Source organism: Schistocerca cancellata, chromosome 1 (assembly GCF_023864275.1).
Source record: "Schistocerca cancellata isolate TAMUIC-IGC-003103 chromosome 1, iqSchCanc2.1, whole genome shotgun sequence".
NCBI lineage: Eukaryota > Metazoa > Arthropoda > Insecta > Orthoptera > Acrididae > Schistocerca > Schistocerca cancellata.
This window is the reverse complement of record NC_064626.1, coordinates 1,028,604,947-1,028,632,503: the sequence shown is the minus strand read 5'-3', so window position 1 is coordinate 1,028,632,503 and position 27,557 is coordinate 1,028,604,947. Positions and strand designations below refer to the sequence as shown.

Genomic DNA, 27,557 nt, shown 5'->3' with positions numbered 1-27,557 from the left:
AATGGGTAGCTCTGAGAAATGAAGTAGTGAAGGCGGCAGAGGATCAAGTAGGTAAAAAGACAAGGACTAGTAGAAATCGTTGGGTAACAGAAGAAATATTGAATTTAATTGACGAAAGGAGAAAATATAAAAACGCAGTAAATGAAACATGCAAAAGGGAATACAAACGTCTCAAAAATGAGATCGACAGGCAGTGCAAAATGGCTAAGCAGGGATGGCTAGAGGACAAATGTAATGATGTAGAGGCTTATCTCACTAGGGGTAAGATAGATACTGCCTACAGGAAACTTAAAGAGACCTTTTGGAGAAAAGAGAACCACTTGTATGAATATCAAGAGCTCAGATGAAAACCCAGTTCTAAGCAAAGAAGGGAAAGCAGAAAGTTGAAAGGTGTATGTAGAGGGTCTATACAAGGGCGATGTACTTGAGGACAATATTATGGAAATGGAAGAGGATGTAGATGAAGATGAAATGGGAGATACGATACTGCGTGAAGAGTTTGACAGAGCACTGAAAGACCTGAGTCGAAACAAGGCCCCGGGAGTAGACAACATTCCATTAGAACTACTGACGGCCTTGGGAGAGCCAATCCTGACAAAACTCTACCATCTGGTGAACAAGATGTATGAGACAGGCGAAATTCCCTCAGACTTCAAGAAGAATATAATAATTCCAATCCCAAAGAAAGCAGGTGTTGACAGATGTGAAAATTACAGAACTATCAGTTTAACAAGTCACAGCTGCAAAATACTAACACGAATTCTTTACAGACGAATGGAAAAACCGGTAGAAGCCGACCTCGGGAAAGATCAGTTAGGATTCCGTAGAAGTAATGGAACACGTGAAGCAATACTGACCTTACAACTTATCTTAGAAGAATGGCTAAGAAAAGTCAAACCTACGTTCCTAGCATTTGTAGACTTAGAGAAAGCTTTTGACAATGTTACCTGGAATAACCTCTTTCAAGTTATAAAGGTGGCAGGGGTAAAATACAGGGAGCGAAAGGCTATTTACAATTTGTACAGAAACAAGAAGGCAGTTATAAGAGTCGAAGGGCATGAAAGGGAAGCAGTGGTTGGGAAGGGAGTGAGACAGGGTTGTAGTCTCTCCCCGATGTTATTCAGTCTGTATATTGAGCAAGCAGTAAAGTAAACAAAAGAAAGATTCGGAGTAGGTATTAAAATCCATGGAGAAGAAATAAAAACTTTGAGGTTCGCCGATGACATTGTAATTTCATCAGAGACAGCAAAGGACTTGGAAGAGCAGTAGAACGGAATGGACAGTGTCTTGAAAGGAGAATATAAGTTGAACATCAACAAAAGCACGACGAGGATAATGGAAAGTAGTCTAATTAAGTCGGGTGATGCTGAGGGAATTAGACTAGGAAATGAGACACTTAAAGTAGTAAAGGAGTTTTGCTATTTGGGGAGCAAAATAACTGATGATGGTCGAAGTAGAGAAGATATAAAATGTAGACTGGCAATGGTAAGGAAAGTGTTTCTGAAGAAGAGAAATTTGTTAACATCGAGCATAGATTTAAGTGTCAGGAAGTCGTTTCTGAAAGTACTAGTATGGAGTGTAGCTATGTATGGAAGTGAAACGTGGACGATAAATAGTTTGGACAAGAAGAGGATTGAGGCTTGCGAAATGTGGTGCTACAGAAGAATACTGAAGATTAGATGGGTAGATCACATAACTAATGATGAAGTATTGAATAGAATTGGGGAGAAGAGGAGTTTGTGGCACAACTTGACAAGAAGAAGGGACCGGTTGGTAGAATATGTTCTGAGGCATCAAGGGATCACAAATTGAGCATTGGAGGGCAGCGTGGAGGGTAAAAATCGTAGAGGGAGACCAAGAGATGAATACACTAAGCAGATTCAGAAGGATGTAGGTCGCAGTAAGTACTGGGAGATGAAGAAGCTTGCACAGGATAGGGTAGCATTGAGAGCTGCATCAAACCAGTCTCAGGACTGAAGACCACAACAACAAAAACAAGTTCTAGGGGACTGATGACCTCAGATGTTAAGTCCCATAGTGCTCAGAGCCATTTGAACCATTTTGAGTGCAACAAGGTGGAGGGTCCCCGCTGTTTTGGGGTGGCATTATGTGGGGCCGACGTACGCCACTGGCGGTCATAGAAGGCGCCGCATTGGCTGTACGATACGTGAATGCCTGCCTCCGACCGAATTTTGCTTAGGCATTCGTCTTCATGGACGACATTTCCCGCCCCCATCGTGCACATCTTGTGAATGACTTCCTTCAGGATAATGACATCGCTCGACTAGTGTGGCCAGTATTTTCTCCAGGCATGAACCCTACCGGACTTGCCTGGGATAGATTGAAAAGGGCTGTTTATGGACGACCTAACGCACCGACCAGTCTGCGGGACGTACGCCGAATCACCGTTGAGGAGCAGGACAATCTTGAGCAACAGTGCCTTGATTAACTTGTGTATAGTATGCCACGGAGAATACAGGCATGCATCAAAGCAAGAGGACGAGCTACTGGGTGTTAGAGGTACCAGTGTGTACGGCAAACTGGACCACCACCTCCAAAGGTCTGACTGTGTGGTGGTACAACATGCGATGTGTGGTTTTCATGAGCTATAAACAGGGTGGAAATGATGTTTATGTTAATATCTATTTCAATTTTCTCTGCAGGTTCCGGAACAATCGGGACCGAGATGATGGAAAACTTTTTTTGATGGATGTAGTGGTACTGACACACGATGGAGACAGCAGAAACGGTATAAACTGCAGACTAGCACAGGCAAAGAGGATACTCCTCCCCAATTGAAGTCGTTTTCTACCAAACATTGGCCTTAATAGGAGGAAAAAATTTCGGAAAACTTTGTCAAGAAGAAGACACAGTATATTTGGAGATTTTTAATACTTCGAGGTACAACTTCCATGGTAAGTGAGGCAGCTGTAGAGATAAAATCTGTAGAATCTGTAGGGGAAGACAGAAACAGCTGAAAACATCGGGGGCCTGTGCTGCTCTGAGATGGAGAGACTGGCCGCGCCAAACCACGCAGAAGACTGATGAAAAAAGAGAGAGAGAGAGAGAGAGAGAGGGAAGGAGAGAGAAAGAGGGAGAAATGGTGCCATGACCCCAAATCTGGTAAAACCGATCTGGTGGCTTATTAACCCCCAGCGACCTCTTTACCTGATGATAACTCCAGCATGTCGTTGTCTGAGGCAATACTGAATGCAGTTCATTTTTCTGTGTGAGAAGGTAACGGATACCTGTGAACTTATAGCAACCATTTACTGTAGATTATTTTCCTTTTTGTAAACTAGCTTTATAAATGAGTGCAGAAGAGACTTGGAGGAAACAAAGACCATCCCTTATTGGAGGAAACATTAATGCTGATTACTGACAAAAAACTACGGAATTGTAGTGTCTGGAAGGTGCAGGAGAAGGGAGACCGAACGAGGTACTGCATATGCGACGGCTGAGGTCGCCTATGCACTGACCTGTCGTACCGAATTGTCTAAGACTTTCGCTAGTGCTTTTATTCACTGGTGTGCTTCACCAGCTGAATTACTGGCATGATCCGTGAACGCACACTGTACGATGTGGGACACCGAGCGGCACCTGCCTCACGATTAATGACATAATGGCCGTGAGCAGCCACCATCGTAGGGGCCTAGCGCAGCGTTGCTCCTCACCCCAAGCTTCAGGAACATTTTTAAGATTTAAATCGCCACCCACAAAAGCACACACAACGTTCAGGTAATCGCCCACGCAACTCAAACGCTATTTATTGGGCAACTGACGCGTTAATATCCGCATTTGGTTAAAAGCTAAAATAAATAAATTTGCCTATTTTAATGTACGTCGTTCCTTCATAAACCATGTTATCATTTTTACAATTTTTATTCATAACGACATGTTCCAAACGTTAAAACGAAAGACAAATTTTTTGTACGTATTTAAAAAAGGGTGTCTTAAGAATATTTCGGTAGAAGAACAAAATTACACTTTCTACCTGGCCAGAAAACGTTCTAAATAGCTACTTATGCAGTGCCCCTCAGCTGTCAAATGATTCAAGAATGTCACCTTCAAAAGCTGGAATTCAAAAAAAGATTGCAACAGCTTTTTGCCAATTTGAAGATGTAACTCTTGAAAAAATTGACAGCTTTGAAGCAGTGCCTGCAGAAAGTGTTCGTAAATTTCATAGTCTATTCGATGGTTTACCTACAGTGATCTTATGTCCAGCCATTAAAAATATATCTGATAGGGAATGGGGATACTATATTTCTCGTCAAATGTGTGGCCAACAGCTAATATCATCGATTGCATTTGCAGAAACAACAGCCTCTTCATTGTCGGTAATGAGTAAAACCAACCTGAAAATTAGATGTGACAATAGCACTCAACATTATGTAATATGAACAGCCTCATTTTCTATCCTTCCCATACCTTGCTCCAGTGCTATTAATATAATAGGTCACTTATATGGTGGCAGTTCCAGTTGCTCGTCAAGCACAACTGAATATGTATCTTTCTACCGTGTATCACGTATTACTGGGGCTTCATATTGCTCACTCTTCACTTTGTATTAAACAGCGCTACCCTTTATACCATTGTGTTCTGTGAAACAAGGATTCTGTGAACTCAGGCCAACGCCGTGTTGATTTGTCGCTTTTTACTTCCTACAGTATTGGCCCACGCAGGGAATATTATTGCAATGCTACAGAAATGAATTGCTAAGCAAATAAAACAACTTTTCTCCGTTTTACAATCAGACGAAAATGTGAAAATTAATTGTTTGCACTCAACAGCCAGCGAACGCACTTTCACACACTGTATTCAGTCGCAAATAGACGTATATATCTGTAAATAAAAGTAATTTTAGACAAATATATCTTACGATGGGTACTTCATTGGTTAGGCTATTTACCCACAATGATATGGATAATGATATGCCGGCCGGGCAGTGTAATTTTTTTATTTATAAAGTGGCCGAGCGGTTCTAGGCGCTACAGTCTGGATTCGCGTGACCGCTACGGTCGCAGGTTCGAATCCTGCCTCGGGCATGGATATGTGTGATGTCCTTAGGTTAGTTAGGTTTAAGTACTTCTAAGTTCTAGGGGACTGATGACCTCAGAAGTTAAGTCCCATAGTGCTCAGAGCCATTTAAACCATTTTTGATAACGATATGACTGTGGAATAGCTCCGTAAAACACCACTAATATAAACTAAATAATTTATTAATAAAACCTTTACAGTTCTATAAACTATTCACAAAATATCACGTTATGGTATGTGTTTTCCTAAATCACGTCCATTACATTCGTAGAGTTTGCCGAAGGACGAAATTATCGTTTCACTTTGATTGGTCTGTCAGACCTGTAGTTTATTAGACATACTGTATATGAATAAGTGACCTCTGTTCTTTCGGACATGTCCGAAAGAACAGGTTCCACATGGAATTTACAGCTGTGATGCATACAGGGTGAAGCGAAATTCGCGCACTCGGGCTTTCCAGCGCGACTCTTCACATGCCAGCGATAAAAAAAAAAAAAAAAAAAAAAAAAAAAAAAAAAAAAAAAAAAAAAAAAAAAAAAAAAAAAAAAAAAAAAAATTCTTCTGGCAAGTACATCCGGCAGAAAAAGGTCGTTAAAGAGTGGCAATCTGGCAACATATATGGTAACTACCTCTGTCTCCTAACATTAGACGTGCTGTACAGTTGGTGCATTGGACAGAGTTCTGGGTTAGCTTGCAGGAGGTCGAGGGCTCGATCTTGGGTTGGAGTGAACTTTTTTTATTAGCTAATTTCATTCTGACATTTCATACTGTAATATACACTATTCTTAGGCCTCATGTATCCTAAATTTAGAACATTTTGTAACGCTGAACATAAAAAATACGTGGTTAGACAAATAAAAAATAGACAGCTGAGACAAATGACCTGTCATAGTACAGAATAACTACAAAAACAATATCAGTTATGAGATGCTAAAGATGATAGCACAGTGCTATAACGCAACATCTACTTGTCATTTATACTATATGTAATACGAGTGCTCAAATGTCGCACATTAGCAACCAGTGATAATAATAATGTCCATATTAATGACCGCATGACCTTCACAACAGATTAAGTTGTCCTCAGAACAATAGATGCTCAAAGCGACCTCCATGCACGTCCAAACATTGCAAAACCCACAGGATCATACAGATCTGGACCCTTCGCAGCAAAGCTGCTTCCACAGCAACAAGAGCAGCGTGAACACGTGCTACAAATTCTTCCACATTCGTCGGCAGAGTAGAGTACACTTGTTCCTTCAGATGTCGCCACAGGAAGAAACCCAGGGGATTTAGGTCAGGTGAATGCGGTGGCCATAAAATTGAACCTCCACGTCTGAGCTATTTCCCTAGAAATGATCTGTGCAAATACTGTCGCACATTAATTCCAGAGCGTGGAGATGCACCATTATGTTGGAACCATACCACTGACGAATATGTAGTGGAACATCTTTCAGAGGAATGCATGACACTTCCGTGCAATCAATGGCTCAGGCAACTTGAAGGGTCCAAACACCTGTTGCCCAATATTCCGGCCCAGACGTTGATACCAAAGTCAACTTGGCAGCCACGGTCGTGGATGACGTACGGGTTAACCTCACACTAATGGTGGGCATTGTGCATATTCAAGACACTCTGACGAGTGAATGCTGCTTCATCCGACCATTTTACGGTGTTCACAAAGTCATCGTCGGCTTCCTGTTGTCGTTGGAACCATTCACTGAATTGCATCCACTGATGGCGATCTGCAGAATGCAGGTGTTGCATGAAAGCATAATGATAGCGGTGCAGCCCTTGCTCGTGCAGCACGTTAACGACCGCTCGTTGCGAGACACGCAGCTGCCTTGCTACGATACGTGTACTTCGCTGAAGTTCTTGGTTTATGACTGCCAGAATAGCTTGCTCAGTAGTTGGAGTACGGCGAGTCTGTAGAAGACCGCCGTCACGCGATTTTGGAAGGAGAGAACATGACTCCTTAGGGTGCAGCTCCAGATGAAGAAATACACATACATCTGGATGGCGTCGACGAGGATATTTAGCAGCATATTCACGAGTGGAAACACCAGCTCGGTTATCAGATGCACCAAAGACCAGAAACATATCCAAATATTCATCATTTGCGTATGCCACACGTCTGCCACACTGGTTTAGAGGTTTACAATGAGAAAATTCGATACGTGTACGCATGTACATAGGAATCTGTCACAGGCGCGCTACTCCGCTCGCAACTATTTCCTATCTGGTGGACAGCGCACACAGTACAAACACGCCGTCAGTCCTCCGCGCTGTTCCACCAAATGCGCATTACCCCTCTGACTGATATTGTTCTTCATGATCCATCCCGACACTGCTAATTGTGAAATGTTCGGTTTTTAATTACACTGTTTCCCTAACGATAATAGGCGTGATGTTTCCACGATCCCATCGATATAATAATAATAATAATAATAATAATAGCAATGCACTGAGACACGTACTACTAAGCGTGTGGTTAACAGACTCAATTTTGAAAGGTATAATTAGTGGGACCATGGTGATAACACATACAAATAATGACTGAGTTTGGACATTATTTGCAAAGCACGTTGCTAGTCCTACTGGTAACGTAAGGCCCTAACGAAATGTAATGGACCTCAACGAGGCAAGAATAATAGTTGGTATTAATCTATTGGACCATCGGAGGAAGGTACAAAAAAAAAAACAGGTTTCTTCACTAGTAGATGAAGTGGTGCGATTAAATTCACTCCCACGACATGGAAAGGGCTTGTTTCAAAGCTGACCAATCTTTCATTGCTATGATTGTAGTGTGTAAGTGCAAATGTTTTGTAAAGGACATGCGGTAGTCGCTGTTGACGATTAAGATGCCAGATACCATAGAACGTGGACTGCATTTATCAAATAGAAAGCTGCCGCACCCTATCAGTCAGGCTCGTAAATGAGCTGCCACGTACACCGGCAGAAGTGTACGAACATTAGATAGGATCAGAAAGTTTGCTATCTCTCATCAAGAAGAAACGCCTGGTATTCCAGGGTAGGAAAGGACCGTTTTAGTTCTAAATTTTACTGTAAAAGTGTACAGCTGTTTATATTCGACGATGTTTCCAACTAGGCAGCTGCTAGGTTGAAATTACTTTATTTTTATTTTGTTTCACTTACGAAGAGACGGAGTTATATTCAAGAAGAAGTCGACGACTTCAATGAATTAGTTATAAGGAATACCATCGCGGAGTTCTACACGCAACAAAAAGTCTAGTGTGGCAAAATTTCTTCCAGTGCTGCGTGAAAAGATATACTGGAGATGGGGCAGTAAGTCACTAAAACCTTTACTTACGTCTGTAGGATTCGTGTGGAAATCCATAAAGAACAAACGAAATATGTTATTAGAACGTGGTGACATTTCTCTTTGGCAGACTCGTTTCCTAACACAAATGAGGAGGATTAGGGAAGCTGAAGAAAATATTTTTTACTTCAATTAAAACAGTGATTTTTTCCATTTGTGCACTCTATGTCGATAGACAATAGCTGGAGAGCAGGTATACGGTGAGCCCACTTCAGCATCTGGTCCTGGGGGCTGAGTGGATGGCTGGTTAGATGGACAGCTATGTGGCTTTGACATGCTGCGGGCGGCGCTCGGAGACTCGCTTTGTGAGGCGCTAAGGGATTAGTTTGAGCATTTAGTACTTGTTTCTGTGGTTATTAAATTAAGAACTGTAATAGTGAAGGTCATAACCTCAGTGGGACCGCTGTGTAATTGAGTAAGTGTGTTTAGGTATTTGAAGATACGTTTCGTGAATGGTGATGTTAAATTGATGGCGCAATTTAGCCACCACTATAAAAAAGTAGCTGTCTGCTGCTGAAAGAAACAAAGAAAGAAAGGGGTGACCTTGCCCCAGACTTGATGGTTGAGTTCTTAGATAAGAGCAAGTGATAGTTGAATGATGTTATATGTTCGGATATTGGGGTCTCTAAACGGCGGGGCGAGATTTTTTTTTTATGTGGAGAGAAAGTGATAGTTGAATGATGCTATGTGTTCGGATATAGGAGTCTCTAAACGGCGGGACGAGATTTTTTTTATGTGGAAATTTATGCATTCTATAGATAGTGATATTCTACTGCTAGTGACAACAGTTAAGAGCGGAAAAATAGGTACAAATCGAGTGCTGGAAGAATGTTGCGGCAATGCTGATAATATTTAATTGAAGGTGAAGGTTGTAAATATTGACCAGGCTTTGAATGTTGGTGGGAGTGTGGTATGTGCCTGACGGTCTGTATAAAAGTTTGACTCTTTAATTGCGTTTGGTATTTCTGGGTGTGTGTAAAATTAATTTTACTGTTGAAAGTGCGAGAAAGATGTTTTGATTAGTGTTTAGATAGAGGCTACGTTTATAATTCGAAAAGAGGGGATGAGAATGGTAAATTGATTGCTGGAAATGGTTTGTGGGGTGATATATGAGTGTCAAGATAGGGTTGAGGACATTTGCGTATGTTGATGGTAGGACTGGTGTGAGGTTAGGTGCGGTGGGAGGTGTAAACTAGATCTTATTATTTTTTTAAAAAAGTTGTAAAGTAACAATAATATTGAGAAGGTTTTAGATGGCTGGTCACGCGACGAGGCGTGAGCAGGGATGTGTAGTTATTTTTAGTTAAAGGGCCATGTAATGTGTGAGGGGCAATGCGCAGTGTGCTACAGTGTCACAGGAGGTAAAGATATGTGCTGCTATGATGTGTCTAGCGTATGGAGGCTGCACTTTGGAAATATGCTACGTTGATATAAAGTTGACCTTCACGCAAGTTCGGTGGTCGCGGCTCGGGATTGTGACGGATCGCGGTCCTGGGCGGACGTATGTGTGTGCTTTGACCGCTGACGAGCGCGTTGACCGCGCCAACTCGCGCTTGCGGAAGCCGAGCAGGGGCTGTGCGAGGTCTGAAATCAGACGCATGGGTGATTTTACGATCCTGTGGGCAGGGTGAGGAGTGGGGGGGTGGGAGGGGGGTGTACCTGCGCACGTCTGCTGAGATACTTTGGGAGCGGATCTGCAGGCTCTGCTGTGCGTTATTAGGATAGTTTACGAGTACTGAGCGTATCTACATATCTGCGTGAGTAATTATTTAGTAGCAGTTTGCTATAGTGAGTACTGAAATTATGATTGGGTGCGTGTCTGTGGGCTGTGCAACATGGCCCAGGGCACATCTGGGTGGGTTTTTTGTGATAGCGTGATAGATATACTGTATGGTTAAATAAGTTGTTCGAAAAAATAAATAGTGTGTTGTCAATGAATGGACGCGCCTACAGCGGAGATCACAGTGATTGGTTTTGCGTCACCATCTCGGTTGCATGTGAGTAGTAAATGTTTTCCTGGCTGCGTTAATCGTGTGTGTGTGTCAACGAGTTATGAGCTATTCTGACAATAGACGTGAAGGCAGGTCCAGACCTGAGACGCCGGCGGTATACATGAGAAGAACAATGCTGCTTTCACGTGTGTGTGTGTGTGGGGGGGGGGGGGGGGGAGGCGTGCCTTTTGTCGTCGGCTGTCACGAGCGCTCGGATGCTGAATTCAGTGAAGGCTCTGGAACGCCCTCCTGCAGCCGCCCACACATGCTCGCGCGCGCTGCCTGGGCCTGCATTGGAGAGTAATCTAAGGCGCATAGACAATATCAATTTTTTTCGGTGTTAGGCGCGAATGCGACTGTGTTGAGGTCATGTTTGTGGGGAGGCCGAGCAGAGACTTTTGGTCCGTTTGGCAGCTGTGGGTGTTTGGGCGCGTCTGTTGCACTATTTTGCGAGCATGTCTGTGCACTGTGCTGTGCTGTATTTGGAGAGTTTAAGAGTACAGAGCTCGTCTGCTGATATTGTTTACTGCATTATTTAAGAGCTGTTTGGTTTTGTGTGGAGAAATTAGGAGCTGTTTACGTGTTTGTGGGCTGTGTCAGAAGACCACAGTCGAATCAGTGCGGGTGTTTTGTGACAAATATACTCCTCTACTAAATAAAAGGGCTCGAAATAAATAGAGCGCAGTCCTTCCTTACTTCCCCGAGCAACACAGCACAGTCTGAGCTGTTTTTGCGCAATAACGGCAATCTGATCAGAATGTGAGTGGGTAGACAAATAACTGGACAAATTTATCTGTAGAGGAGTTACAGGTCTAGATTAGAATGAATATCTTGATGGGTGTGGTTGTGTTTCCAGGTGTAGTGCAGTACTGGAGTTCAGAAACTGCCTTATGTCAGCCTTACATATCGAAACCTATGAGAAGTAAAAGTTTCAAAAAGATATGTTGCACATAGATAAAGTACACTCGTTCCTCCTTCCTTCAGCCTATGCACTGAATTTATTTCCGATAATTAGCAGTTTCTTGGCTATTTGGACGTAAACGTTTTGCATTATTTACGAGCGGTTCGCATGTCTGTAGGCTGGGCTATGAGTCACTTTTAACTGTTTACAATTAGCAAGCGTGTGTCTAGAACATTATAAATGAGTTATGTAGGAGTGTTTTGCAGGTCTGTATGTTGCGGCACATGTTGGTGTGATACATATACTCCATTCCTAAATAAAGTAAATTGGTTCCACCTTCCATGGGGCCTAGTGCAGGGTGAGTCCTTTTACCCAAAACGTGTACGAAGAGGTTGTGTGCTGGTGGCTTAGTTTAGCGGTGATGAGCTTGGTTTGCAACCATTTTCTTAGGTTGGTGGCGGAAGCGCCAGTGAGCTTTGTTTAATAGCAGATATCAAACTTGGCGCTGGTTCCTAGGAGGACGTGGTGGTCGGGTTGCTGAGGTTAGTACAAGAGGCCTTTATTTACAACAATTCTGTTAGGTTGGTAGAGAAAGCAGAAGTGACCTTTCTTTACTGCTAGAATTCAAACTCGGTGCTGGTTGCTAGGAAGAGGTGGCTGTCTGGTCTTCGAAAAGTAGTAGAAATTAAGTAGCTGTAGACCTTTGCATACGTATATGAAATTGTAAATTGAATTATTTAATACGATTAAAAACGAAATGGAATTAAGTACTTAGGTATTTATAGAGGACTAGGTCCGTCGTGTGTGGAGGGTGTGTGACGTAAGCGGGGCGGCGGCGCAGCGATTCTACAGTTATTAGGTGTGCACGAGAGAGAGTCAATTAGCGAGCATTCTAGTGCGGTCCCAACGTGCTGTTATATAGTCATGGCGGATTCCACTGTCGAGCAAACTTTGCCGCCAAAAGCGTAGCGCTGCGTTCTCGCTCACAGAGGGACACGTGGTGGATGGTGAGCGGTCGGCATCGACAGGTTTGAACGTGCCCAGGAAAACAAAAGTGTAGCAGGGAACAGCCGACCGTTGTGTGATTCAGCTCCGAGGCAAACAATTTTGGCGGGAAACGTGAGGAGGCGACCATTACACGTGGTGAGCGGACAAGGGACAGCTGTGATGTCAAACTCGGTAAGTTTCGACGTGTCCAGGAAAACATGTTGACGACGTGGGAGCGATCGCTGGGCTCGCCCCCAGCGTACCAGCAGTCCAGCGCGACTGGCTGCCCACCTCACGTGACAGGCGTTGGCAGTGCCTCCACACGCTGGCCAAGGGGTGGCGAGGATGTGAACTAATTCAGTTGGAGTGCGGACGTCGTGGTGACTGCACTGCAATATGAAAGATATGTGTGCTGACTGCGTTGGAGAACTAGTGATGACTGCACTGCTTGAAATGAAGTCTTCCGTCCCTTCCCCCCTGCAAAATCAATGGACATGACTTATGTTACTATAAGAGCAGTTTATTATTTGACGCGATTATGATAACCTACCAGTGAAAAAGATAAGTGACGGAGAAAGTTCGTACGTGTGATCAATTATGGTGTTGGGATTTGAACTTGTGATAGATTGTTGTTATGGATGTAAGGAAAATGGCTTTCTTGCCAAGAAAATCGGAAATCTTGAATAAATAACAAATGATAATAATAAATAGAAGTACAGATTTCGAGATGTTATCAAGTTGGTTTTTGAATTTGGCGCAATTTTCTAGTGGAGGTTGGCCTATAATAAATAATAATAATAATAAATGATAATGAATGATAATAAATGATAAATAATGATAATAGATGACAATGAATGATAATGAATGTTAATAAATGATAATGAATAACAATGAGTTTGATGTTGGAGGTAATTTTGTAGTGGAGGTAGGTCAATAATAATAAATAATAATGAATGTTATTGAATGATAATCAATAATAATAATAATAATAATTACGGTTTTTTGCATGCATTATTCTGTTGGAATTCAAACTTCCCGCCATTTTTTCTTCTGGAGTCTTAGGTTAGTGGAGATAGCCCAATTGGCCTATTTTCCCGTCAAAATTCAAAATTGCCGATATTTTTTATGGAGGTTAGGTTAGTGGACATAGCACAATTGGCCTATTTTCCCGCAAAAATCCGCCATCTTGGATGACGTCATGGGCTGTTGCCAAGTCTACATGCCGCCATCTTGGATGACGTCATCGCCGCCATCTGGAATAAATTTGGCATCAATGGAGAGTGGTGTGACACGAACCTTGCCCTACTACTCTCGTAAAGGCATGATTTTGAATGGAAACATGTGTAGCTGTGTTTCAGTATTATCTGCGTCCTGGAACGCTTCAGACCAGTCTCTGCTTCAATTCTTAGCATGTATTTCCTTGAGTTTCGCTGAATAGTTCCAGAAAACGCCAGCATTCCCCGTCAGTTCATATCAATCACGCTGCCTCTCCTTTGGAATTTGGCAAAGAGCTTGCAAATGGTTTTCACATCGGATCCTTTTGGAACATTAAATCATGCAACAATGGAGTAAGTGATTTCAACCTTATCATTCGGTACGCTAACCTTCTTTCACGTTTCAAAGGCGGAACTGGTCGCTCTGAACTGCGACACACTGTGTATGGTCACTAGGCGACTACAGCGCCACCTGATAACAGCTTTTCGAATTGTTTCGAAACTTCAATATGACTTCTGTATAAAATTTTTACTTCTTTCACAATAAACATACCGTTCGTTGCACTCTTCTGTCGCTCTTACTTTTCGAGATATTTAATTTTGAAGTAGGGACACCTTCGCTGAAAACCCTGTATATCTAGTATGAAGTTTTCCTGCGCACTGTAACAGGTCAGTTTGACTTCGAAGATGAAAAATATCTGAAATGAGTCTATTATATTAAGTTAATCAAATACAGAAATTATTCACGAAGTTTTATTCCTTCCCCTCCCCCCCCCCCCACGCCTTCTCGACCACCTTTTCTTCCCCTCAACTGTCCAGCCCCCCCCCCCCCACCCAAATCAGCCGTTGGCCATGGTGTGTCATTTTCTTCCCAACTTTTTAGTGCAGTGTTTCCAGTGAGTGTTCAGTGTTGTGTGTCTTTTCTGAAGTGTTGCGAACCGAAACCAGACTGTCACCGTGGTTTCCAATTGTTTGTCTACTAATTTAACTGTCTGTTTCCTGTGTATTTTTTACCGTCGCCAATTTTTTGTTTTATGTTTTAACTTTACACAATTTTCCGCCGTTTTACAATTTAAGTCACCGTTTTATCCTGTGCTTTTATTGTTTCCTATCTTCTTCTTATGTTTTAAAAATTCTGTAGGCTGAAGAGCAGCGTACTAAGCTGCTGCCAGCCCACTCCCTTCGGGGGGGAATTGAAATTCGATAAAGAAAGAAAAAGAACACCAAGTTTTATCCCCTGATGTGTCCAGGTCCCCCCCCCCCCTCCCAATCTGCCCTTGGCTGTGGTGTGTCATCTTCGTGCCAACCTTTTAGCGCAGTGTTTCAAGTGAGTGTTAAATGCTGTTCGTCTCTTCCGAAGAGTTGAGAACGGAAATCATACTGTCGCTGGGTGTGATTTTTATATCTCTAGCGAACAAATACCAGACTGTTGCTGTGTTTTTTTAATTGTCTCTCTACTATTTTACCTGTCTGCTTCCTGTGTCTTTTATTCGAATCGCCAACCCTTTGTTTTATGTTTTAACTTCCACAGTTTTCCGCCATTTTAACAATTTAAGCCACCGTTTTTATCACCTGCTTTTATTGTTTATTATCTTCTTCTTATGTTTAAACAATTCTGTAGGCTAAAGAGCGGCAAACTAAGCTGCTGCCAGCTCGCTCCCTTCGGGGGGAATCGAAACTCAATAAAGGAAAAAGAAACAAGTTTTAAAAGAGTAAATGAAAGACGCGGCAGATGACGACGTTACCTTTCTGGAGGATTAGTTTAGAAAGTCTGATACATCTATTGCTTGATTTCACCAAATAATCGCAGGTGAAAGTTGCGATGGTTTCTATAACAAGGTCGCGTCATTACCCAGTTACCAGACACTCAACAACTGAATAATATCCGGTGTCATTAGCTCACTGTCTCCCACTCTCAACAGACATTATGCCACCTATATCAACTTTCAAGACTATTCTTCTTCCAGGTATTTTGAAGTGGAGGCATACTGCAAAGATGCTAATTCCAAGACATCAAATACTGCTGGTATCGCAGTCTTTAGCTGGTTGAGAACCATGGACCTTGCCGTTGGTGCGGAGGCTTGCGTGCCTCAGCGATCCAGCCGTACCGTAGATGCAACCACAACGGAGGGGTATCTGTTAAGAGGCCAGACAAACGTGTGGTTCCTGAAGAGGGGCAGCAGCCTTTTCAGTAGTTGCAGGGGCAACAGTCTGGATGATTGACTGACCTGGCCTTGCAACATTAACCGAAACGGCCTTGCTGTGCTGGTACTGCGAACGGCTGAAAGCAAGGGGAAACTACGGCCGTAATTTTTCCCGAGGGCATGCAGCTTTACTGTATGGATGAATGATGATGGCGTAAAATATTCCGGAGGTAAAATAGACCCCTATTCGGATCTCCGGGCGGGGACTACTCAGGAGGACGTCGTTATCAGGAAAAGGAAACTGGCATTCTGCCCTTAACCGGGCAGGTAGATTAGAAAATTTAAAAAGGAAAATGGATAGGTTAAAGTTAGATATAGTGGGAATTAGTGACGTTCGGTGGCAGGAGGAACAAGACTTTTAGTCAGGTGAATACAGGGTTATAAACACAAAATCGAATAGGGGTAATGCAGGAGTAGGTTTAATAATGAATAAAAAAACAGGAGTGCCGGTAAGCTACTACAAACAGCATAGTGAACGCATTATTGTAGCCAAGATAGGCACGAAGCCCACGCCTACTACAGTAGTACAAGTTTATATGCCAACTAGCTCTGAAGATGATGAAGAAATGGATGATGAGATAAAAGAAATTATTGAGGTAGTGAAGGGAGACGAAAATTTAATAGTCATGAGTGACTGGAATTCGAGAGTAGGAAAAGGGAGAGAAGGAAACATAGAAGGTGAATATGGATTGGGGCTAAGAAATGAAAGAGGAAGCCGCCTGGTAGAGCTTTGCACAGAGCATAAATTAATCATAGCTAACACTTGGTTCAAGAATCATGAAAGAACGTTGTATACATGGAAGAATCCTGGAGATACTAGAAGGTATCAGATAGATTATATAATGGTAAGACAGAGATTTAGGAACCAGGTTTTCAATTCTAAGACATTTCCAGGGGAAATTCTATTGGTTATGATCTGTAGATTAAAACTTAAGAAATTGCAAAAAGGTGGGAATTTAAGGAGGTGGTACCTGTATAAACTGAAAGAACCAGAGGTTGTACAGAGTTTCAGGGAGAGCATAAGGGAACAATTGACAGGACTGGGGGAAAGAAGCACAGTAGAAGAAGAATGGGTAGCTCTAAGGGATGAAGTAGTGAAGGCAGAAGGGGATCAAATTGGTAAAAAGACGAGGGCTAGTAGAACTCCTTGGGCAACAGAAGAAATATTGAACTTAATCGATGAAAGGAGACAATATAAAAATGTAGTAAATGAAGCAGGCAAAAAGCAATACATACGTTTCAAAAATGAGATCGACAAAAAGTGCAAAATGGCTAAGCAGGGATGGCTAGAGGACAAATGTAAGGATGTAGAGGCTTATATCACTAGGGGTAAGATAGATACTGCCTACAGGAAAATTAAAGAGACCTTTGGAGGAATGAGAACCACTTGTATGAAATCAAGAGCTCAGATGGGAACCCAGTTTTAAGCAAAGAAGGGAAAGCAGAAAGGTGGAAGGAGTATATAGAGGGTCTATATAAGGGCCATGTACTTGAGGACAATATTATGGAAATGGAAGAGGATGTAGATGAAGATGAAATGGGAGATACGATACTGCGTGAAGAGTTTGACAGCGAGCTGAAAGACCTAAGTCGAAACAAGGCCCCGGGACTAGACAACATTCCATTAGAACTAGTGACGGCCTTGGGAGAGCCAGTCCTAACAAAACTCTACCATCTGGTGAGCAAGATGTATGAGACAGGCGAAATACCCTCAGACTTCAAGAAGAATGTAATAATTCCAATCCCAAAGAAAGCAGGTGTTGACAGAATCGAAAATTACCGAACTATCAGTTTAACAAGCCACAGCTGCAAAACACTAACACGAATTCTTTACAGACGAATGGAAAAACTAGTAGAAGCCGTCCTCGGGGAAGATCAGTTTGGATTCCGTAGAAATGCTGGAACACGTGAGGCAATACTGACCCTACGACTTATCTTAGAAGAAAGATTAAGGAAAGGCAAACCTACGTTTCTAGCATTTGTAGACTTAGAGAAAGCTTTTGACAATGTTGACTGGAAAACTCTCCTTCAAATTCTAAAGGTGGCAGGGGTAAAATACAGGGAGCGAAAGGCTATTTACTATTTGTACAGAAACCAGATGGCAGTTATAAGAGTCGAGGGGCATGAAGGAGAAGCAGTGGTTGGGAAGGTAGTGAGACAGGGTTGTAGCCTCTCCACGACGTTATTCAATCTGTATATTGAGCAAGCAGTACAGGAAAAATTCGGAGTAGGTATTAAAATCCATGGAGACGAAATAAAAACTTTGAGTTTCGCCGATGACATTGTAATTCTATCTGAGGCAGCAAAGGACTTTAAGAGCAGTTGAACGGAAAGGACAGTGTCTTGAAAGGAGGATATAAGATGAACATCAACAAAAGCAAAACGAGAATAATGGAATGTGGTCGAATTAAGTCAGGTGATGCTGAAGGAATTAAATTAGGAAATGAGACACTTAAAGCAGTAAAGGAGTTTTGCTATTTGGAGAGCAAAATAACTGATGGTGGTCGAAGTAGAGAAGATATAAATTGTAGACTGGCAATGGCAAGGAAAGCGTTTCTGAAGAAGAGAAATTTGTTAACATAGAGTATAGATTTAAGTGTCAGGAAGTCGTTTCTGAAAGTATTTGTATGGAGTGTGGACATGTATGGAAGTGAAACATGGACGATAAATAGTTTGGACAAGAAGAGAACAGAAGCTTTGAAATGTGGTGCTACAGAAGAATGCTGAAGATTAGATGGGTAGATCACATCACTAATGATGAAGTATTGGATAGAATTGGGGAGAAGTGGAGTATGTGGCACAACTTGACAAAAAGAAGGGATCGGTTCGTAGGACATGTTATGAGACATCGAGGGATCACCAATTTAGTGTTCGAGGGCAGCGTGGAGGGTAAAAATCGTAGAGGGAGACCAAGAGATGAATACACTAAGCAGATTCAGAAGGATGTGGATTGCAGTAGGTACTGGGAGATAAAGAAGCTTGCACAGGATAGGGTAGCATGGATAGCTGCATCAAACCAGTCTCAGGACTGAAGACCACAACAACAGCAACAGCGTAAGACAATAGAGTAAGCGAGCGGGCCTGCTTGATCTGTGCCAGTGTATCCGTTTGAAACCACGCAACGTACTCCGTTGAGCTGATTTGTCTGTTCATGTCTGCGTTTCTTGGTGGTCTTATGTCAGTGTCTCGAAGTGTTGCTTCCACGTTTGTTGCTATAGACGACTTATATAGTAATTTACGCTGAAGTTACTTTCTGATGGTCCTCATCATGCAACAAGTTAGAGAAACGTGCTGAGGTTGTCGCTCAAATCGGGCAGCTTTGGGTAATATTGCTTGCAGCATTTTCAGATCCTTAATTGCCATTAATTGAGTTCAAACTTCACGTTCGGTGTAAAGTGAAGCTCTTAGCATCCGATGCACATAGTACAGAACCGATATCTTATTAATCCATCCGAAAGGTCGGCTTGTTGAATACATCCCACTCTAGTTTATTAAAATGACTACGAATTTTTTGTGGTTCTGTTCTCTCTTATCTGATAAACCAGTATGTCACTTGTTTCATGTGTGGACAAATGTATTCTTTCTTGTATCAATGGCAATGATTTGATTCTAAATTACCCATCCATCGTTGCTTTTCATTCCGACGTCAGTGTTAGACATGATCAAAATTCTTCTGGGTGCTGCAACACGTAATTGTGTAAAATATTGGTCTTGTTCTGTGGAAGGACTTTGTAATAACGTCGGACCATTTATCTTAAGTTAATATTTAAATTATATTACACAATGACACGTTAAAACAACTAGAAGAATTTTAATCATCTTGGCGTCGACCAAGGAACCTATGCAGTAACGATAAACAAATGTCTAAAGATAAGACTATTTTCGTGGCATTGTATGCATTTTGCTCTCTGCGCTCAACTGCGAGTATGACATCTCATCTTCCTTCAACAGGAATCTTAATAATGGGCTTAACTGCAAACAATATAAACTACACTATGTGATCAAAAGAATCCGCACACCTGGCTGAAAATGATCTACAAGTTGGTGGCGCCCTCCATCGGTAATGCTGGAATTCAGTATTGTGTAGGACCTCCATTAGCCTTGACGACAGTTCCCACTCTCGCGGGCATACGTTCAATCAGGTGCTGGAAGGTTTCTTGGGGAATGGCAGCCCATTCTTCACGGAGTGCTGCAATGAGGAGAGATCTCGATGTAGGTCGGTGAGGCCTGGCACGAAGTCGGCGTTCCAAAACATCCCAAAGGTGATCTATAGGATTCAGGTCAGAACTCTGTGTAGGCCAGTTCATTATAGGGATGTCTCTCCACCACAGGCCGTGCATTATGAACAGGTGCTCGATCGTGTTGAAAGATGCAATCACTATCCCCGAGTTGTTCTTCAACTGTGGAACCAAGAAGCTGCTTATAACATCAATGTAGGCTTGTGCTGTGATAGTGTCACGCCAAACATCAAGGGGTGCAAGTCCCCTCCACGAAAAACACGACCACACCATAACACACTCTGGCAGATAACGTTCAACGGGCATTCACGATACCGGCACGCAGCCGTGGGATCGCCACATTGTGTAACGCGATTCGTCACTCCACTCAACGTTTTTCCACTGTTCAATCGCCCAATTTTTACACTCCTTACACCAAGCGAGGCGTCGTTTGGCATTTGCCGGCGTGATGTGTGGCTTATGAGCAGCCGCTCGACCATGAAATCCAAGTTTTCTCACCTTTCTCCTAACTGTCACAGTACTTGCAACGGATCCTGATGCAGTTTGGAATTCTTTTGTGATGGTCTGGATAAATGTCTGCCTATTACACTTTACGACCCTCTTCAACTGTCGGCGGTGACACAAGTATGACACAAGTGACCCCCAATCACCTGACCACGTTCGAAGTCTGTGAGTTCCGCGGAGTGCCCCGTTCTGCTTCACGATGTCTAACGAGTACTGAGGTTGCCGATATGGAGTACCTGGCAGTAGGTGGAGCACAATGCACGTAATATGAAAAACGTATGTTTTTATGGGTGTCGGGATACTTTTGATCACATTCTGTAACGATGGCCATAAAATTCACTTGTGTCCATAAGAGTCTTGCGTTGCAAGGTAAGTACTAACTACTTTTGAATATATTTTTAAAACGTAGTCACACTCCATCAAAAATTCATTTCTTGGGTCGAATGTTCGTGTAAGAACAGGCCATACGTGGCATTTTTCTAAAGACATTTTTTATTGCACTGAGAACAATACACAAAAGAGTAGTAGGCCCGTGATCTTAAAATACTACGCTCACGACATCCTACCGTGCGTGGTGCCTCTGAATACTTGCCAGAGGTTTTTAAAACTCCCGAAGAATGGTAAGATCAGTGGGTAACAGTAGCAATTCTGCACCTGTGCAAATACTACGCAGGTTCATTATTGCTACTGCTCCTCACCGACCTCCTTGCCGACATCTTCTCAGGTGCTGCTCTCCCAGCTGGATCTCGCCTATCACACAAGGCCTGGGCTGCCGTGGATCGAATGCCAAAGGGCCACGCCAGGTGGAAAGGCGCTCCCACCGGTGGGGCAAGCTGCCCGATCCACATTGTGACTGCCGAGCTGCACACCAAGCTATGTATCGCGTTGCCAGCTAGTGTTGCATTCGAGGATAACCACGTAGTGAATAGAATTACCTGTTAGCAAAACTGGAGACAGTGCACTGAAATGAAGAACTAGACGTAGTTATTAAACATATGTAACCTTTGAAAGTTCATCGTTTCTTATTCTTTTATACAGGCTCTACCATATTTAATGGCTTAAGCGTATAGAATTGACTGTACATGATAATAGGATAAAAAAGTTTCAGTAAACATAGGTCTCCAAAACACGGGTTTACGGCCTAATAGCGACTTTGTGGTTACTAACCACCACTGACGATTTTGTGTAACCGTCATCCCATTTAGGAAAATATATGAATATTGTACAACATTAACAAAAATTATTGTCGATACTTTTGTAGGCGTGTAGGTTTACTGAATGAGCACGACAATATATCATAAGAGGTTTCGGGGCAGACGGATCTCGACTTCTTGCCACAATATTTCGGCTGGCAACCGTTCAGCCATCTTCAGGTATCCGCCACTGGAGACAGTCGGCTTTATAGCAAAAATTGGCGCGGCACCACATGAGCATAGGCGGCCGTCACAGGAGCGTCGTCTATCGAAATCCACGCCCTATGAAAACAGCGTTCCATTTTTGGTTCGCAGGCGCATGCGTAAAAGTGAAACTACCTGCACGCCTTCTGGCGGCACTCTTGGTAGTGGCGCAAAAAACAAACGTAAGATGTTGCCAGATGTGAGACGTGTCATTATGAATAAAATATTTTGTATCAGAATAAATTATAGAACTCACATCGCAACGATTTGTAAGATCTTGTTCTAGACCTATTTAGACCGATTCTTTAATTAGTGAGTCCCAAAAGGATCTAGCCGAGACCAGGAGGTTTTTGTTTTCTTCTTTTTTTAAGGATCTTACAATTCGTGATGGGGGCTTTCAATTGGATAAGGCTTGGGACCCGTTGATCTCTTTAATTTCTTCTGAGGGAAAACATTTTATTCAGAACTACATGTTTGGCGACATCTGACGTTTCTTGTTAGCGTAGCGAGCGCACGTTCTGACAGCGGGCGGACATGTAGTTCCACCTTTAAGCATGAGCCTGCGCGCCACAGATGGAGCAGTATTTGCAGAGGGCGCGGATTTCGATAGAGGACGCTCCTCTGATTGCCGCCTATGCACATGCGTCGCAGCACAAATGTTTGCTATAAAGCCGACACCGTGAACTCATAGTCTCTATTGGCGAGCACCTGAAGATGGCTGAACGGTTGGCAGCCGAAATATTGTGGCAAGAAATCAATAAGATGTAGCTGAAATCCCAGGACCTCATAGAATATTCAGTACGCCGGGAAAACTTCAAGAATCACAACAGCATGACAACAGTAACATAACTGTACTCGTAATGAACGGAGGTGTTCAAAGTGTCGTCCCTATACCCGAAGGCAGGCCTGTACCGCCGACGCAATGAGTCTCGAGTCCTCCCAAATACGCCTGTTTCGATATGCTTGACAAGCACTGACGAGTTTGCTCCAATTCCTAAACCGTGTAACCGGCGTGGCCTACACTACACCTATAAGGTGGCCTCAAACACAGAAATCCATGGGGTTCAGGTCAGGTGATTTTGAAGGGCACGTTACAGGTCCTCCTCGCCCAGTCTAGCTTTGACCTATCGGCGCATTAGATGTGGTTTCACCATAGCATCAAAATGTGCCGGTGCTCCACCATGCATGTATTATATGGTCTAGCATCACTCTGAAGAAACATTCTCACGTAATCCTGCACAAGGATGCCTCAGAAACCAAAGGTAATTCCGTCCATTGAGTTTGTTTGGTAATATTCACGGCCAATCAGACGCCCATTTAGTACCATTAATCACACATTCAATGAGAGAATTATGTATAGCTTGTGAGTTGGAGCATAGATGACTCCAATTGCTACAATTATAATAATTAAATACACCATCACGAATGTACTCTGCTTTACCTGTAAATAAAATTTTACTGTGAAATGAAGGGTTGCCAACAGCTTGTTGTTTCATCCACTGACAGAGAGTTAGTCTAGGACCGAAGAACGCCTCACTAAGACGCTTAAGACTTTGGGGTTGGTACGGGTACACTGCTTTGCAATGCATTCTTCTCCAAACATTGCGATGGTTTATTCGAGGAATTTGTGTGGCCAGTGTCCCTGTCGTGATGCCTGGAGAGTTTTCATCTGTTTCTAGCACCACTTCTTCACGTACATGTGTAATTCGTGCTGCCCTACCCTCTCCCACAGCATATGCAAAGCTCTCAGTTTCTCAGACGCGATAATGCTCCCTTGTAAAGGATCCTGGTGGCTTTGAACATGGTATCCATCTTGGTACAATCGTACAGCCTCTCGTGCATTGTCATTAGCCCTAACATACATTAAATGCATACCCGAATACTCCCTTACGATCAGTGTTACCACCAAAACTCCTACAAGACAACTGACGCTCCACAAACATCTGCCATGAGTGCCACTCAAACATGTGTACTCCACTGTCGTATCCATTGTGTTTACAATTCCACGTCTCGCAAATGTAAACAAAAACTATACTACGGATCAGCACGCGGTGCTTACACAGATTCATGTCAGTGGCAACTAGTAACCACAAAGTCTCAGTTATCTCGTCAACAGTTAGTTAGCGGACCTATGTTTACTGATTCTCTTTCGCTTTTTGTACCTTCTATTTTCAACTGTATGTGTTTACGCCATTAATTAAGATACAGCCACTATGTATACACCTGTAATTATCTCCCGAGAATTATGAGTATTAGTCATATGCTAAACAACAATACATAGTGTACAAATGAATGAAAACACATTCACATTCAACAGCCTTCATATTCTTGCTGAGGAAGTAAATTAAACGTACTTCCCATCCCCCGGTACTATCCAAGGTTTTTGTGGGGTTTTTCTTTTGTTGTATGGCGATTGTAAATCTTCTCCCAAATGTTCCAAAATGGGATTCCGTCTTCCCCACTATCACCTCTCTTAGTATTTGGTTGAAGAGTCCTTTTTCTTCAATGGGTCATTGCTGGAAGAATCTATAAGAAAAATATATTTACTCTAAGAAAAATAATCTAAGAGGAATTACCCTAATTGGACGGAAGGCGGGTGAAGTGATGTACATGTGCAGACAAACAAATGATTACAGTTTCTGAAAAATTGAGTGATTTATTCGAGAGAAAGAGCGCCACAAATCAAGCAAGTCAGTAAAGGGTTGTTGGTCCACCTCAGGCCCTTATGCGAGCGGTTGTTCGGCTTCACATTGATTGACAGGATTGTTGGGTCTCCTCGTGAGCAATATCGTGCCCAACTATGTCAAATTGAAGCCATTCATCTTCAACATCCCGTGATGGCTATGGGGTCTTGCCCATAATATTCCAAACGTACACAATTGGGGAGAGATCCGGATATATGGCTGGCCTCGCCCGAAGACAAGCTGTACAAGCTCTCGCCGTGTGCGGACAGGCATTATCTAGCTGAAATGCAAGCCCTTGACGTATTTCTGTACTATAGCCATGCCATGGATGACTGATATGAAAAGAAATGGCACCCCAGACCGTCACTACTCGTTGTAAAACAGTATGATCGGCGGCAGTCGGGTTGTTATCCCATCGCTTTTCGGGGTGTTTCTATACATGTCCTCGCTGGTCATGAAAGCTCAGTTCTAAGCGGCACTCATTAATAAAGACAGTTCTAGTGTATTCAGTGATACTGCAGACTAAGCAAGTCTGGAGAGGTCTCGGACAGCGATGGGATACCAGCCTAAGTGACGCCCACTAGACGACGCGACAACAAGAATTGATGTTTTGGTCTGCCATTTCTTTTCAAGCACGGCCCCTATGGTTGTCATCCACGACACCCTTACAGCAAAGCGGTAGGTCGGCGATATTCTACGCCCTGTTCTATTGCCTGACGCAGCAAGTCATCCTGGACTTCAAATTCAGCAAAGAAAATTCCCGCCGGCACATGGCGGGATTTCCTACTACTTGTCTTCGTTCTTGCCGAACCTTACCCTGGCCGCAAGGTCACCGGATCTCTCCCCAGTTGAGAAAGTTTGGAGCATTATGGGAGGGCCCTCCAACCAGCTCGGAATTTTGACGATGTAACACGTCAGTTAGTTAAAATCTAGAAAGATATCCCTCAGGACGAAATCCAATAACTCTATGAACCAACGCAAAGCCGGATAAGAGTTAGGTTAGAATTCGTGGTGAGTGGATATCAGTAATAAAATTCGCTGATGACATTGCTATCCTTAGAAAGAAGAAGAAATATTACTGGATCGGCTGAATGGAATGAACGGTCTAATGAACAGAGCGTATTGATTGGGAGTGAATCGAAAAAAGACGGAAATTATGAGAAGGAGAATAAGTGAGAACAGCGAGAAATTTAACGTCATGTCATGATGTAGATGAAGTTAGAGATTTCTGCTTCCTAGGGAGCAACATAACTCATAGTGGATGATGCAAAGACAATATGAAAAGAAGAGCAGCACTTGGAAATAGAGCATTCCTGGCCAAGAGAATTCTACTAGTATCAAACATGCTGAGGGAATTAGATTAGGAAATGAGACACTTAAAGTAGTAAAGGAGTTTTGCTATTTGGGGATCAAAATAACTAATGATGGTCGAAGTAGAGAAGATATAAAATGTAGACTGGCAATGGCAAGGAAAGCACTTCTGAAGAAGAGAAATTTGTTAACATCGATTATAGATTTAAGTGTCAAGAAGTCGTTTCCGAAAGTATTTGTATAGAGTGTAGCCATGTATGGAAGTGAAACATGGGCGATAAATAGTTTGGACAAGAAGAGAATAGAAGCTTTTGAAATGTGGTGCTACAGAAGAATGCTGAAGATTAGATGGGTAGATCATATGACTAATGAGGAGGTATTGAATAGAATTGGGGAGAAGAGGAGTTTGTGGCGCAACTTGACAAGAAGAAGGGACCGCTTGGTAGGGCATGTTCTGAGGCATCAAGGGATCACAAATTTGGCATTGGTGGGCAGCGTGGAGGGTAAAAATCGTAGAGGGAGACCAAGAGATGAATACACTAAACAGATACAGAAGGAAGTAGGTTGCAGTAGGTACTGGGAGATGAAGAAGCTTGCACAGGATAGAATAGCATGGAGAGCTACATCAAACCTGTCTCTGGACTGAAGACCACAACAACAACAACAACAACAACATCAAACATAAGCCTTAATTTCAGGAAAAAAATATCTGAAAACGTGCGTCTGGAGTATAGTGGTATATGGTAGTGAAATATGGGTTGTGGGAAAACCTGATCAGTAGAGATCTGAAGCATTTAATACGTGGAAAATTAGGTGGTCTGATAAGATGAGTAATGAGGTTCTCTTTAGAATCGGTTCTCTGTAGAATCGGCGGGGAAAGGAATATTTGGTAAACAATGACGAGAAGCAGAAACAGCATGATAGGGCATATGTTAAGACGTCAATGAACAACACCATGGTAATAGAGGATGGTGTAGAGTGTAAAACCTATAGGGGAAGGCAGGGATTGGAATGCATCCAGCAAGTAATGGAGGGCGTAGTCTGCTATTGCTAGTTTGACATGAACAGGTTGGTGCAGAAGGGCAATTCGTGGCGGGCTGCATCCGACTAGTCAGAAGACTGGTGATTAGAAACAAAAAATTCGGATCCCCAATTTCTGACCAAGGCTCTCCTTAGTTGTAAGACTCGCCTGGTATTTGGCTGAGAAGTCAGAGACTCTACACTGGATCATTGCTCGAACAGCCTACTTTACCTTTAACGATAGGAAATGAAATATAATAATAACAATAATAATAATAAATCCAAATTATTGGAAAAACGAGCAGACTAGAAGCAGCGCTGTTACGTCTTTGTTGCTATACGTTTCATTAATTGTTGCCGTTCTGCAGTAGTAAAACCTGCACGTGGGGGAACACCGTGTGCATCGACGCCTGGGCTTACTTGTTGGCTAGTTTGGCACGTGCTGGGTCCGGGAAGGCCTCGGCGAGGCCAGCGAGAGTCTCCGGCGAGATCTCGTGGACGCCGTAGTAGGAAGTGAAGTTGTACTCGAGCTGCCATTCGTCGGCGTGTGGCGTGTGGTGGTGGTGGTGCTGGTGCTGCTGCTGCTGTTGCTGCTGCTGAACCAACGCCTCCCGCGCCGCCACCTGCTGCAGGTCCAGGAAGTACTGTGCGTAGTCCAACACCTGCAATGCGCAGTCTACTTAGTGGTGTGGTGGTCTCACGTGAGGCGTATCTGCTTCCGCAGATGTC

The 27,557-nt window shown here is 43.0% G+C and overlaps 1 protein-coding gene across 1 annotated transcript in view; it reads right to left on the bottom strand.

The window, feature by feature from the left end:
* The window catches only part of LOC126122489 (acid sphingomyelinase-like phosphodiesterase 3a), a 538,383-nt gene that overhangs the window by 18,801 nt on the left and 492,025 nt on the right, over positions 1–27,557 (bottom strand). Inside the window, exon 9 of the mRNA XM_049915090.1 lies at positions 27,249–27,490. Coding sequence (XP_049771047.1) covers positions 27,249–27,490 — 242 coding nt within the window. The remainder of the gene's footprint in view (positions 1–27,248; positions 27,491–27,557) is intronic.